We start from the raw sequence: 16094 nt of genomic DNA on the forward strand, positions 1-16094 counted from the left end.
TTTTATTATCCCAGAGGGAAATTTGTTTTTTTTTTGTTTTTTTTGGAATCAGGAAAGTTCAAAACTTAAGGCATTGTTACACAGACACAACAACTGACTGCTAGTGTTATCATAAATACACACACTCATGATTAGTACCAAAATGAATAATTACCTTAGCAGGGGTGTCGAACTCCAGGCCTGGTGGGCCTCAGTTTCTGCAGGTTTTCATTCTAACCCTTCTGCTAATCAATGACCCTCTAATTAACTCATTTTCCATTCATTTTAATTGCTCTGTTTTTAAGGATTCAGTCCTCCTGAATTGATTCGTTTCTTCATTAAATGGCAGCCAAACAGAAATGAGACATGAAACAAGCTGACAGATGACCAGCTAAACTGGGATTTCAAACTCCAACCAGTTTTACTCCCAAGCAATCTCCTCATGAGAAGCCGATTCTTGCTGTTAATTAAACTCGTTATTTAATTCCATGGCTTGTTGCTGCTCTCATTCTGCCACAGCAGACATTTACCAAACTGTTTAAAATCTTTTGGCTGAGACCTTCACCTTTCTTTATTTTCAGGTAAGCTGGTCATGTGACGGCTTGTTTTGTGTCTCGTTATTATTTGGCTGCCCATTAAGAAAAAAGAGACAACTAAGGGGCCTGAGTCACGTCAATTAAAACTTAAGGCAAAAGAAGTTAATTAGCAGCAAAAACGGCTCACTAATGAAGAAGATGGTTAGAATGAAACCCTGCAGCCACTGCGGCCCACCAGGCCCGGAGTTCAACACCCGTGTGCTTAAACCATTACACAGCGTAATTCAGAATTCAGCAGCATCCCTACAGGTACCCAGATTCAAAGTCCTTGTAGTTCTAGGAATAAGAGGTCTTAAATCTGTTGCACTTTACCCTGGGAGCCTAAAGAGCAGCCTAATGGCAACAACTGAAGTTCAGGAAAATGTGGGTGGCTACTGACTGACAGAATCAAGTCAGCCTCCTTTGTAACCTTTAGTCATATGGCTCCGTCACCGAGGTCTGCTGTAAACAAATATTTTTTTCCATCATATTTGTACACTGTTGTTGATATAGTTTATACTATTAATACTGTGGTTGCCAAACTAACGTTTAAGATGATTGTACTCGTAGATACGCTGAGCTGATAGGCAGGTAGAGAATAGCGGACAGACTGATAAAGCACTTCCTGTTTTAGTGAATATAATCTTACGTGTTATTTTTTACAGCACAGTGGCACAGCAGTTAGCACTGCCTCCTCATAGAGCCGGTATTGTTGGTTTGAATCCCACACCAAGAAAATGTCCATGAGATGTTTGTGTGTGTGTGTATCCCCACAGTACAGGTTTTTTCCTCCGCTGTTTCCTGCCCTGTACCCAGTGCTATAGAGATTGTGTCTGCCCTCTTACGACGCTGAGCTGCAGTCAGTGGTTTTGAGAGTGTTACGTTTTATTTTCTAACATTTCATAGAAGTTGAAAGCATCTTGAAGCTCAGAAGGCCATGACATTTTTTGTTGTGACTTTTTGCGAGTAAATCAAGTCATTTGCCAACCCGCTATATCCTAACATAGGGTCACGGGGCTCCGCTGGAGCCAATCCCAGCCAGTGCAGGGCATGAGACAGGAACAAATCCCGGGCAGGGCACACACCCACACACCAAGCACACGCTAAGGACAATTTAGGATCGCCTACCTTGCATGTGTTTGGACTGTGGGAGGAAACCCACGCAGACACGGGGAGAACATGCAAACTCCATGCAGGGAGGACCCGGGAAGTGAACCCGAGTCTTCTTACTGCGAGGCAGCAGCGCAACCCACTGCGCCACTGTGCCGCCCACTTTTTGAGAGTTCCCAGTATAACTCATTTGTGTAAAATTCGCCTTGCTGTTCCGGTCACTTTATCTAATCTTGATTTGTTTTAATGTTTCAGAAACCTGGCACTCTGACTGTGATCTTCATTCACTTCATCTGTAATGGTTACCATTTCCTCTACAAATCATGTAGGCAGAGTGACATAAAGTATACCGCTGTTTTATATTTGTCCCGTTTTGAGGCCTAGCTCCCTTCCTTTCCAGTTAGAGGGTCTCTTGAGCATATTTATTTTTTACAAATTACGATTACATTCTCATTCTTCAGTGTTGTGATTAGTCTTCCTCCCGTCTGTAGCCGACCCTTAGTTTTAAAGCAGGGTCTCCAGCCTTTTTTTCCCCTGAGTGCTACTTTTACAAAATGAAAATGGCCGACAGCTACTCGTGTTTTCTAACGTTTATTCTCATAGCTTATTTCAACCCAAACAAACTGAGTAAGCTTGTTTTTCCTGAACATTTATAAAATGTTGGTGTCCACAACTCACATTTTGCATTAAAGCATCACAGAAAATATTTAGTTCACCTGCACGTGCATTTTCAATGTCTGTATGTATTTTCTAGTGTATTTCGAATTAAAACATGAATGCTGTCAAAACAAAACAATGCAATTCCAAATCCACAGATATGACTTCGTCATTTGTCATTTTGTTCCATGTCACTGTGTCACTTTAGTCACATGTCCAGTTGCATGTGTGATGTGTTTTTAGTTAGATGACTGGCACTGCATGGAGTCAACTAGAGAGGTTGTTGCATACAAGTTGATAAATATTTTGTATGTCTTTATTTGTAACTTATGTTATATTAGTGAGAAGCATTCATGTTTACCCCCCTTTTTAGGACTGAATCTCTTTGTAATTTTATGACAAGGTTGCCTTAAACAAGTTTGGCTAATATTTCTGTACTAAAGTTTCTCAGTCAACCCCCACAGGAAAGCCAGGCTGCCTAACTGCCAAGCGTTACCTTAACATATGGTTTGGAGGGCAGGTGTGAGGGTATTCTGTCCCCCCATTGGTCTGAAGTATGGCTGTTTGGAACTGTCTTGTATCAAAAGCCTTTAAGTACCATGACGTCCTATTGGCTGTAGGGGTTGGACAGAAAACCTATAAATTTGCTTGCTTTACCTCACTCTCTCTCTGTTACCAAACTGATGAAAGGCCATCTCACACCATGAACTGAAAAGGACAACACAATGAAGAGCACAGCTCAGCAGCCATATTGAGACAGGCATGTAGCTTGTTCTGAAGAAAGCGGACCAAAAATGATGCCTTAACTAGAGACATTTTAAGTAACTAACAAGTATGTGTGCCACCTGAAATTACACATCAGCATTTATCAGGTTTTATGGTTGTCAGTATTCAAATGTACTTTGCATATTGTTATTATTTATGAATATTATCAATAATACATTATTTAAAGTGTAACTTAACTCCAGCTTGTCTTTTACTACACCTAATTGCCAGAGGTTATAAACGTAGAAGGGAAGGTGGGGAGAAGTTATATGGTTACAGTACCTTATAAACAGTGGTAAGTCTGGGAGATCTGAGGCATTCTGACAAAGGCTACATATTAATAATACAATAGGGGAAAGTAGAGTAATACTCTACCAAGACAAAACAGAGGTGTATGGTGGAGTGCAGCCACTTCGGTTCACTCTTCTGGAGTCATTTAAATGTTCGTCGTTCAGTCTTGTTCTGAACTTTGATTTCATGACATTCATGTCAGACTCGCAGAGGTATGGAGACCCAAAGATTCTTATACTGTAGTTATCAGGCTCTACTACGCTCCAGAAATGCTGAGAATGCTGTTGAGACTTTAACTGCACATTATTTTGAAGGTTTACTAATATATAATATATAAAATCTAATGTCTGTCTGTTTGCTTTTCACGAGAGAACTACTTCACGGATTTAGATCAGGTTTTTTCCTATAATTTGCTTGACTATTCCGGTTGATTTTGTGACTTCTCTCATTTCGCTATGTATCATATTTCGCTTGCAGTCCCGATTTATTTGTGCGAATCCAAGAAACACGAATGGACCGAGGGGTGGGGCCTTCCTCAATCACCTGCCAGCTTCGGAGCGTGGTCCTTAACTCCACTTAGCTAGCGAACGAGAGAACAATTGAATTCAACATTGTCTGATATTTAAAACAAGGGGGCTCCGCCCCCTGCTCGCTTCGCTCGCCAACCCCCGGCGTTGGGTATCCTGAAATACATTAGTCGACCCAAGCAGCACATTATTCCTAACTTCACTCCACAGTAGTGCCACTCACAATATGGCGGTGACGCCTGTGCCTTCACTCCGCAGTAGTGCCACTCACAATATGGCGCTGACGCCTGCGCCTCCCGTACTTTATGGACCCGTGGGGCCTCCATAGCCTCTTCCGTTTGAATCTGGGCTGCAGCGCAGAGTCCTCTTTTTTGTGTGGCTGTCGTTAGTCGTTAGCTATGGGCGCGTTGTTGCTTCATTTCTCATTCACGTCAGTTGAGCTCTTTCGTTTTTGGGCCGTGACTCCTTCGTGCGCGGTGGATACAACTTCGCGTGCGGTTTACGTCTCATGGTCCCATCGCCGTGTACCTGCGTCCATGCCATCCGGTTTACCATTCTCGGTTAGTAATATGGATAAAAGTGTTACTTAATGTCTTGATGATTTTGAGTCTGGATATTTTCTTAAGTGTATGCCACATTGAAAAGATAGATTGCAGTTCAGATTGTGGATCGTGATATGATTTTTTGGAAAGATCGCCCTCCCCTAATTTGACTAATCAAGTTTTCAAATTTATGTAGGACTCATTAACCCTTTGGCAAGCTACTTGGAAAGGGGTTGCGATCTACAGGTAGCTCGCGAGCGAAGTGTTGGAGACCCCTGTTTTAAAGCTTTCTAAATTTGTTTTCTTGCACTGCAGCAGCAAAGATACACTTCTTATTCTGCTCAGGCCTCTTATTTTCTATCTCTGTCCAGTCTTTTGATCTTGTCCAGTCAGTCTGCATCCTTTCTTCCTGTGTAGATTTCATCCATCCATCCATCCATTTTCCAACCCGCTGAATCCAAACACAGGGTCACGGGGGTCTGCTGGAGCCAACCCCAGCCAACACAGGGCACAAGGCAGGAATCAATCCCGGGCAGGGTGCCAACCCACCGCAGGACACACACAAACACACCCACACACCAAGCACACACTAGGGCCAATTTAGAATCGCCAACTGTGTAGATTTGCTTCTTTAAATTACTTGATTCTTGTTGTCAGGCTTTCTGAACGCATCCTCATCAGCACAAGTCGTCCCTTTCTAACATCCACCGTCACAATAGACACCAGTGGATTCAGAAAGTATTCAGACCCCTTCACTTTTCACACAGTTTGTTACGTTGTAGATTTCACTTTAAATGAATACGTTTGCAGTTTTTGCCCCTTAATCCATATTCAAAAACCCATAATGGCAAAGTAAAAAAAAAAACAAGTTTTCAGAGAGGTTTACAAAGTCATTATAAACAAAAACTGAACTCTCATTCGTAGACATTTTTCAGACCTCTAGTTCAGTCCTTTTTAGAAGCACCAGTTGTAGCAACAAGTCTTCTTGGGTAAATCTCTACAAGCTTTACACACCTGCATTTGGGCTGTTTGTCTCGTTTCTTCCTGGCAGATCCTGTCAAACACCATTAGATTGGATGGGCCGTGTCTGTAAACTGCCATCTTCAAGTGTCCCCACAGATTGTTTTATGGGCTTAAGTCCAGCCTTTGGTTGGGCCCCTCATGGACAGTCTGGAGATTTATTCCAAAACCATTCCAGTATTGTCTTGGTTGTATGTTTCAGGTGATTGTCACTCTGAGGCGGTGTGCATCCTAGAGCAGGTTTTCTTTAAGGACCTCTCTGTATTTGGCCATAATCGTCCTTCCCTCAAGTCTGTCCCTGCTGTTAAAAAGCACCCTCGTAGCCTGGTGCTGCCACCACCGTGCTTCACTGTAGTGATGGTATGGGTAGGTAGGTGATGAGCAGTGCCTGGTCTGTACCAGACACAGTGCTCAGAGTTCTGCCCAAAGGGTTCAATTTTTGTGTCATCAGGTAAGAGAATCTTTTTCCTCGTGTTCTCAGAGTCCTTTAAATGCCGTCATACAAGGTCTGATGATTAAGTTAGTGAACTCACCACTGTGCACTTACAGTACACTGGCAGCGCTGTACAAACAGCTCGGTAAGGTTTCATAACCTTGGTATTCACAGCTGTGTTCGTGTCGATGTGTGGCGGTGTCTTGCTGAGTGGCCTTCATTATTAATGTTGTGTTCTTCTTGTGTGCGGTCGTGAGAATGTCGGCGCTTGCATTACAACAACGAACAAACAAACCCCAGCTCACACGGCACTGTCTGTGAGGGAGCTTTAAACCTGTAAAAATAATAACAGGATGGGGACACCTGATCTAGCCCCCCAAAAACTTTTTCTCTCTACCCGACGATAAAGGAAATATTGAAAGGAAGACATTCAGGACATCAAGAGTCATACAGCTCTGATGGCCACTCCAGAAAAAGAGTTCCAAAATTGCTTTGGTGGGTGGACTAGGCGCTGGCGTCACTGTATCACTTCCCAATTTGAGTATTTTGAAGGTGATCCCAGTGATATTCAGCAATGAGGTATGTAACACTTGTTCTAGGATGAGTTCACAAACTTAATTGTCAGACCTCTTCTATTGAAGGGTGGCTTCCTTCTAGCCCCTCTTAACATAAATGCCTGGTTGATGCAGAGCCACTGAGATGGTCATCCTTCCGACTGGTTCTCTCAACTCATCAAAGGACTTGAAGTGTTGTTGCAGATACCATTGGGTTGCTGGTAATTTTCCTGACCAAGGCCCTTCTTGCCCAGTTTCTCAGTTTGACCGGATGGTCCATGGTGGTTCTTCCTTAACATCATTATTCAGGAGTGAAATTGGTCTGTATGATGCACATTGTAACAAGTCCTTATTTTGTTTAGGAAAGACGGTTATTAATGCTTGTCGAAATGTTTGAGGTAGTATTTAGTTGTCTCTAGCTTCTGTAAATGTTGCCAATAAGAGGGGAGCTAGCTGAGTGGAGAATTTCTTATAAAATTCTACGGGGTAACCATCAGGGCCTGATGATTTCCCGCTTTGTAGTGACTTTATAGCATCTAGTAATTCTGTTAGCGTTAGAGGTTTATCCAGTTCCTCAGCACTTAAAGCATCTATTTGTGGTATCTGTGAAGTATCCAGAAATACATTAGATTATGCATGGTGGTTCTTCCTTTGCACAGTTTTTGAGGCCACTGTGCTCCTGGATACACTCGAGCCTGTAGAAATGGTTTTATATCCTTGCCCTCGTCTGTGCCCCTCCAACCACAATTTAGTCACGGAGAGTTTCCTGGACTTGATAGTTTTGTTTCTGTCTTTTCTGACATGCATGTATGTGAATTTCACCTTGGGATTAATAGAGTATCTATCTATCTATCTATCTATCTATCTATCCAGTGTGATTGTGGACCATATATACACAGGCGTGTGCCTTTCAGTGGCGTAGCTAGGGGGCGGTCCGCCCCGGGCAGCACATTTTTGGGGTCGGCATTAATTGGCCAAACGGCTCGGTACAATTCGTGTGTAAGCAGCGGGGTTTGGAAAAATATCACTTATGAATGAAAAAAGTAAACTTCTCTGATTTTTATCCACAAATACTTCAGAAATAATTTTCAGACTGTCCTTCTGTGACGGCCTCAGAATTGATTCGGACTAGCACTGTGAACGTTTATCTACCAATCTAAAATGGTGGACACTGCCATCACAAATATCCTCTAGGCAGTGATATCATACCATGTCACATGGGAGTAAGGGGTCTCCACTACTAGCAACAACGTGGATGCTAATCTGAAAAATAAACCAAAATGGCACACTTTGAATATAAATACAGTATTGCCCCCAGAATCCGAACACCCCAGAACTCGAGCAACTTGGAATCTGAACGAAAAATTTGAGCAAATTTTGCCCCGGAATCCGAATGCCCAGCACGTTGTTCGTGTGTGTTTGTGCGTACATTTCCCCAGTGGTCAGGCCACCCATACGCTTTGCCGTTCAGTTCGTTGTCGGACGCTGTAGTGAAAGCATCTTGTGTGATTTTCGCTGCTAATTTGATGCGTTTGTGCCTGTTTTGTGTTATTTTTTATATAAGAACAATATTTCTTAATATTTGAATTTAAAATACAGTGTATTTACTGTTAAAATCATTTTGAAAATGATGTGGGACCTAGGAATGGATTAATCCAGTTTCTATTATTTTAAAGGGGAAAAATTGTCTTGGAACTCAAACGGGGTTCTGGAGCGGATTCCAAGGTATCACTGTAATAATTATAATAAAATGATACTAAGGGGAGTTTCATTTGTGACCTGCCAGTGCCAAATCCTGCTCTGGTCTTACTAGAATATACTAAACAATATTTTTTAGAAACCAATCTTTTACAACATTGTCTGTTTCTTCATTAAATTATGAAAGCCCCTCTTCCAGTTTCAACATAGAGTACCGTCACCATTTCTTAGCATAGCAGTGAGGGTCTCGTCAGAGATCTCCATCATGGCACGCGCTCTGATGGATTGTCATTGTATTGTGATGATCTGTGCTTCATGTTCCTGGCACCTTTTCTGTCATTGTATCGCAATGATGCAACCGTGTACTGTAAGTATTACCCCACACACACCCCCACCAAACTATTTGTGTGAATGTCACTGTACCGCCATAACTACCTGTAAGAGTACCATCAGTCATTTGACTTAATATCAAGCACTGCATTCACAGACAGATTGCTAGTTGGCTACCATCTCAGATAAGAAGGTGGCCTACAAATGTGCTCCGAACAAACAACTGTTAGATTACTTGAACCCAGGGGTGTCCAACTCCAGTCCTGGAGGGCTGCAGTGCCTGCAGGTTTTCATTCTAACCGTTTTATCTTCTTTCGACTGCTCCCGTTAGGGGTCACCACAGCAGATCATCTTCTTCCATATCTAGTGGCCTGTTGTTGCTGTTCATTAACTTCTTTTGCCTTCATTATAATTGACTTGACTCAGACCCCCCAAATTGTTCTTTCTCATTTTTCCTTCATTAGCAGCCAAACAATAATAAAACACAAAATGAGCCGACACGTGAGCACCTAACCTGCATCCGTCACATAATATCTGAAAATGAAGAAAGGTGAAGGTCTCAGTAAGGATGATCTGCTCAGGTCACCAAAACATTTCTTAGTTCTTAGAAAAAACAGAAAATCAACAACAAGCCATGGAATTAAGTAACGGGTTTAATTAGCAGCAAGGATCGGCTTCACGTGAAGTAACTGGATGAAGTGAAATTGGTTGGAGTTTGAAGCTTCGATTTAGCTGGTCGTCTGTTGGCTCGCTTCACAGCTCATTTCAGTTTGGCTGCCATTTAAGGAAGAAAAGAATCACTTAGGCAGTGCGGTGTAGTGGTTAAGGCTTTTAGGCCTCAAAGCCTGAGGTTGTGAGTTCAGATCCCACTACTGACACCATGTGTGACTCTGAGCAAGTCACTTGACCTGCCTGCGCTCCAATTGGAACACCAAAGGAAATGTAACCAATTGTACCATACATGGTGTTAAGTCGCCGGGGATAAAGGCGTCAGCCACATAAGTAAATGTAAAGCAAGGGCCTACAGTACCATTCATGAGGTGATATTCAGAGGACTGAGTCCTTAAAATTAGGGCTGTTAAAATGAAGGGAAAAGAAGTGAATTAGCAGTGAAAACTGATTAGGAAATAAGTTAGAATGAAAACCCGCGGCCCCCCAGGATCGGAGCTGGACACCCCTGCTTTAGCCTGTTCAGTAAGAAATAATGGATATATACTAGTTTCATTACCTTTTGTAGATTTTAACAATATTTGATAGCTTTACATTTACAGCCGACGGCTTTATCCAACATTTATGATCCAGCTGGGTTACATTTCTTTTGGTTTTCCGATGGGAGCTCAGACAGGTCAAGTGACTTGCTCAGGGTCACACAGCGTCAGTGGCGGGATTTGAACCCACAGCCACAGGGTTTGAGGCCTGAAGCATTAGCCGCTTCACCACACTGCCTGCAGCTCTTACCTCTTACGTGTGTCACCCATGTTCCTTGTCTGCCTTTCCTGATGACCCTCGTGTGTCTCGATCTGTCTTGCCCGGTGCTTGCTCTTCTCAGTGGCTGTCACTTCGAGGCACCTTGCTCACCTCCCATCCACGTTTTCAGTACTGCCAATGGTAGATGGACCCCCATTACTCACTGTAACAACGTCATTTGTATTCTTCTGAATGCTTCCCATGTTTAAAGCCAATTAGGGCTGTGCCTTGTAATTATTAGGCGAGCCAACATTGTTGAGTACGTTATCCACTGTATTGACATTGAAATGCTCCATTTGAACTCTTTGTTTGTCCTTATTAGGGGTCTCTGCTCACTATGCACTAGCCACTTCAAGGCTCTGCCGCTCGCGTATGGCGAAGCGGATGTACAATTTAAACAGATTATTTTCATATGCATAATAGAACTAACTATTTTACATTACAGCGTGTAATTAAAAAATAGTAAAACGCAATAATTTGAAAGACAATTGTTTCATGTTGCGTTAGAGGTATTCGTTGTGTTATACATTTTCATTCTGTTTGGCTTTGAAATTAACACACAAATACTTTTTAAACTTACACTTTTACTTTAAAACTTCAGCAAAAACAATATGTGGAATTCACTTTTCGTCAATATCGCATTGAATTTTGATTCCGTGTTTGGACTTACATCGTGACAACGCAACGTACAACTGCCCAGGAGTGAATATCATTTCTTTCTCTCTAATCAATAAAATGACTTTTTTGAACGTTTATCCCTGTGATTTAATTGTCATAGCAAAAGCTATTCTAACGGGAAACTGTAAATATTTTAATACAAATGGCATATCAAGAATTCCTTGGGTGTCTAATGTTATCCCATGAAGATGGACTACATTACCTTTCTTGTCGCCTGTTCAAATTTTACATGTTAGAATTGTTTGACCAATTTTGAATACAACTCATCATGTCCAATTGTATAGCCCATCACTCAGGCATAAATTATGCAATAACATTACGATCCATCCTTCTTTCTACAGTAATGTGTGCGGTGGAAGACCAGACGGTGTTAACGGGTGTAGATATTCTACATGATATTGTAAGTTGTTGTTTTCATCTTCCGCACCATCACCACCAACTGTTTCAGCAGAGTCTATTGATATGCAGTTAACTAATTTGCTGTGTAACCGATTGACAATTTTCACGTTAATTTTTTGACTTCATTGTTTTTCAGTGCTAGGATTGCCCTTGTACTCATTTCTTCTGTTGATAAGCCTTCTGGATGGAATTCTTCAATACGATTTGGACATAATACGTCTTCTTTTATTGGGAACTTAAAGTGAGGAAAACATAAAAATGTATAAGAGCTGAGAGCGCAGGAACTGCGTCTGACAAAAGCATTCACACGAATGAGAGGTGAGAGGACTGTGGGCGCGGGCCGTTAACCTGAAATGGTGGAGAGGAGGGCGGGACTTGAAAAAAATCTCTTGGCAATAAAAATATTGTCACAATCAGGAATTGAACTTTGTACCTCTAATGTATGGTGTCATCATCCCTACCACTGAGTCACCAAAGTCAAACCGACCAATCACATTGTTCAGAGGCACCAGACACATGCACGCGCACACACACGGACAGTAAATAGCATTTTATTATATGTTAGACTAACCGTCCAACGCAGCTCCGCCCGCACAGAAGTGAAACAGGACAGTGAGGAGGGTCCTGCCTAATCCTGACGTCACGCTTCCCCCTCCACTCGGCCCGCAGCCTCTGTCTCAGATTAATGCGAATAAATCACTCCAGCGAGCGAACTTTGATTCTTAGCACGATGAAAGAAGTCGCAAAATCAACTGGAATGTTCAAATTATAGGAAAAACCCTGATCTAAATCCGTTAAGTAGTTCTATCGTGGAAGCGGACAGACAGACTGCCTCTCTCTCTCTCTCTCTATATATATATATATATGTATATATATATACAGTGGTGTGAAAAACTATTTGCCCCCTTCCTGATTTCTTATTCTTTTGCATGTTTGTTACACAAAATGTTTCTGATCATCAAACACATTTAACCATTAGTCAAATATAACACAAGTAAACACAAAATGCAGTTTTTAAATGATGGTTTTTATTATTTAGGGAGAAAAAAAATCCAAACCTACATGGCCGTGTGAAAAAGTAATCGCCCCCTTGTTAAAAAATAACCTAACTGTGGTGTATCACACCTGAGTTCAATTTCCGTAGCCACCCCCAGGCCTGATTACTGCCACACCTGTTTCAATCAAGAAATCACTTAAATAGGAGCTGCCTGACACAGAGAAGTAGACCAAAAGCACCTCAAAAGCTAGACATCATGCCAAGATCCGTAGAAATTCAGGAACAAATGAGAACAGAAGTAATTGAGATCTATCAGTCTGGTAAAGGTTATAAAGCCATTTCTAAAGCTTTGGGACTCCAGCGAACCACAGTGAGAGCCATTATCCACAAATGGCAAAAACATGGAACAGTGGTGAACCTTCCCAGGAGTGGCCGGCCGACCAAAATTACCCCAAGAGCGCAGAGACGACTCATCCGAGAGGTCACAAAAGACCCCAGGACAACGTCTAAAGAACTGCAGGCCTCACTTGCCTCAATTAAGGTCAGTGTTCACGACTCCACCATAAGAAAGAGACTGGGCAAAAACGGCCTGCATGGCAGATTTCCAAGACGCAAACCACTGTTAAGCAAAAAGAACATTAGGGCTCGTCTCAATTTTGCTAAGAAACATCTCAATGATTGCCAAGACTTTTGGGAAAATACCTTGTGGACTGATGAGTCAAAAGTTGAACTTTTTGGAAGGCAAATGTCCCGTTACATCTGGCGTAAAAAGAACACAGCATTTCAGAAAAAGAACATCATACCAACAGTAAAATATGGTGGTGGTAGTGTGATGGTCTGGGGTTGTTTTGCTGCTTCAGGACCTGGAAGGCTTGCTGTGATAGATGGAACCATGAATTCTACTGTCTACCAAAAAATCCTGAAGGAGAATGTCCGGCCATCTGTTCGTCAACTCAAGCTGAAGCGATCTTGGGTGCTGCAACAGGACAATGACCCAAAACACACCAGCAAATCCACCTCTGAATGGCTGAAGAAAAACAAAATGAAGACTTTGGAGTGGCCTAGTCAAAGTCCTGACCTGAATCCAATTGAGATGCTATGGCATGACCTTAAAAAGGCGGTTCATGCTAGAAAACCCTCAAATAAAGCTGAATTACAACAATTTTGCAAAGATGAGTGGGCCAAAATTCCTCCAGAGCGCTGTAAAAGACTCATTGCAAGTTATCGCAAACGCTTGATTGCAGTTATTGCTGCTAAGGGTGGCCCAACCAGTTATTAGGTTCAGGGGGCAATTACTTCTTCACACAGGGCCATGTAGGTTTGGATTTTTTTTTCTCCCTAAATAATCAAAACCACCATTTACAAACTGCATTTTGTGTTTACTTGTGTTATATTTGACTAATGGTTAAATGTGTTTGATGATCAGAAACATTTTGTGTGACAAACATGCAAAAGAATAAGAAATCAGGAAGGGGGCAAATAGTTTTTCACACCACTGTATATATAATATATATATATATATATTATAGAGAGAGAGAGAGATTAGATTACATTGAGAGATGTCTCAAGGAATTAGCAGTAAGAGTGCTCAAAAGCTACTGTGTTTATTTACACGACACATCGGCTGTAGACATCAGAGGCGTTTAGTTGTAAACACTGCACTTGCCACAGCACAGGGTTTCCCAGACTGAGCTGCCCACCACCCCAGGGGGTGCGAGATGGCATTTCAGGGGGTGCGACAAAGAGAACGGCTGCATCACAATTCACCAAAATTGAGTGAGATGCTTTGTCGTGGTGCACATGGTGTCTTGGGAGCGTGTCTTCATCTGTGGGTCATTTATTAGTTCGGGTTTCTGTTCTGTGAAATGAAAGGAATCGAGCATTGTGCACACAACTGCCACCTGTTAACGAGCCACAGAAATGCACATTCTTGTGGATTCCTTGCTGCCGTTTTTGTAACAGGGCCATCTTAACGCATGGGCACTTTGGGCAGTTGCCCGGGGTTTGGGGGGGGGCACGTTTTTTCTGATGCCTCTGTATGTTTTTGTTTTGCTATCAGAACAGGGGGCCCAGTGCCCTACTTTGCCCCAGGGGACTATGATGCTATTAAGATTGCCCTGGTTTGTAAAGGCAATTAACTTTTTTAAGAGAATGGAATTTGGACCTTCCAATGGTCTGTAGAGGAGAGTGAGGTGTAGTATTGATTTCTGTGCAGGCCCTGATCGGGAAACGTCACTGATTTCAAGGTTTGATTGGCATTTTTACCAGATGGGGACACAATTGGATGCAACACCTGCTACTTACATTCAGGCCATCTCTCCTGTTGGCGGTCCTGGCAGTAGCGCAGCAGTTTAAACTGTGTGGCACATCTGCAGTGCAGGTGTTATTGGGGCACAAAGCTCGTCGACTGTGTTACATTGCTTAGTGGAGCGGTGGCACCCATTGCTTCACGGGGGTCTCCAATCAGCCAAACACCTCGATCGTTGATTGTGTTTCCTTTCCTCCCGGCACTTGATACTTTACGCGATACCCCAACCTCCGGATCGCCAGTCGAGTGACTAAGCTAAACGTGGCCACTTTTACAAGGTACTGTAATTGAGATTTGTAAAGGTAATTTGCACTGAGTTAAAAACTTATTTTCCGAGTTCAATTTGTTAACCCACAGTATTGTATGTGGTTCAAAAATTATAAATTTTGAATGTGAAAACATAAATATGCGAACATAAATCATAGCATTGAAACGTTTGGTCACCACTGGCTCGACGTGACAGCAGCGGTACTGCAGCTTTAACAACTGTGCAACCAGACGGTATGACGTAAGTGATTGGGCGGGTAAACCGGAAGGGCGCGTCCAATAGCAAAATATCTTGTTGCAGAGCCCGAGCCAATGGCATAATACATTGTTGCCGTCCCCTCGCGCGTAACAGGAAAAGAGCTCAGTGTAGAAGCCGCGTCTCGTCGCTATGGCGTGCGTAGATGATAAAGAAGGCCTCCCGGAGAGGTTGAAGCGACGAGATCGGGAACGACAAGAAGCCCAGGAGAAGCGGAGGGAAACGCGCGAGCGCCAGGTGGTGTCAGAGGAGAAGGCCGACTACTTCACTGAAACCTTCAACAAGGAGAAGGCGTCTGTGGAGGAGCTGCTAGCTACCTGCGGCCCGGAGCAGTTGGAAGACGCCTCCAGCCGGCTCTCCAAACTGCAGGTGTTTGTCAACGACAGCCTCAGTTTCTTGCCTTCTTACGAGGTGAGGCAGGCACAGGCAGCGTTACAGAGGCTCCAGGCATCCCTCACGGACAGACGGGAGCAGCTTCTTCCTAAAAAGAAGTTTACTTTCCGCTCCCGTAAGGCCGCACTTGCTGAAGCTGCCGCTGTTGTTCCCGAATGTAATATCGTACCGGCCGCCGAAGGAGCCCCCGCGGTCGTACCGGAGTCGGCCGTGGAGCCGCGGTGTGGCTTTTCAGACGAGGACTGTCAGCAGCTGGTGAAGACGGCATCGGAGATAAATGGCCAGGACGTGCAGTTGACGCGCCTGACGGGCTGCACAGTCAAGCTGTTCGGCGCTCCTAGCACTCTGCACATCAGGCAGGTGAGGGACTCGCTGGTCCTCTGCGGGCCCGTCAGCAGCTCCGTGTTCATCGATGACTGCTCCCACTGCGTCTTTGTATTCCCTTGCCAGCAGCTGCGCACGCATAACACCGAGGAGTGCAGCTTCTACCTGCACGTCACCAGCCGGGCCATCATCGAGGACTGCCGGAGTATGCGCTTCGCACCCTTCACTTGGAGCTACCCGGCAATCGAGGAGCACTTTGAGACGGCCGGCTTAGACAAGTCCAAAAACAACTGGAGCCAAGTGGACGACTTTAACTGGCTAGCCAGGGATGTGCACTCGCCGAACTGGAGTGTCATACCGGAGGACGAGCGCCGAAGCGAATGGGACTCGTGAGAGATGAGTCGTGGGTTTCATGCAGCTAGTTAACGGTCGGGCGGCTCCCCCCTTGCTGTCAGTAATAAAGTCCCTCTGTCATTGTGGTTGTACTTCTAGTCAAAGGGTGGCACTAAGTGTATGTTGTTGCT

The 16094-nt window shown here is 43.5% G+C and overlaps 1 protein-coding gene across 1 annotated transcript; it reads left to right on the forward strand.

Annotated features, from left to right (window-relative positions):
- The first annotated feature begins 14883 nt into the window (after positions 1-14883).
- On the forward strand, positions 14884-16094 carry tbcc (tubulin folding cofactor C). The gene has a single exon (XM_028820720.2). The coding sequence runs from the start codon at positions 14986-14988 to the stop codon at positions 15961-15963; it is 978 nt and encodes a 325-aa protein (XP_028676553.1). The 5' UTR covers positions 14884-14985; the 3' UTR covers positions 15964-16094.

This window comes from Erpetoichthys calabaricus, chromosome 15, assembly GCF_900747795.2.
Source record: "Erpetoichthys calabaricus chromosome 15, fErpCal1.3, whole genome shotgun sequence".
NCBI classification, from domain to species: domain Eukaryota; kingdom Metazoa; phylum Chordata; class Cladistia; order Polypteriformes; family Polypteridae; genus Erpetoichthys; species Erpetoichthys calabaricus.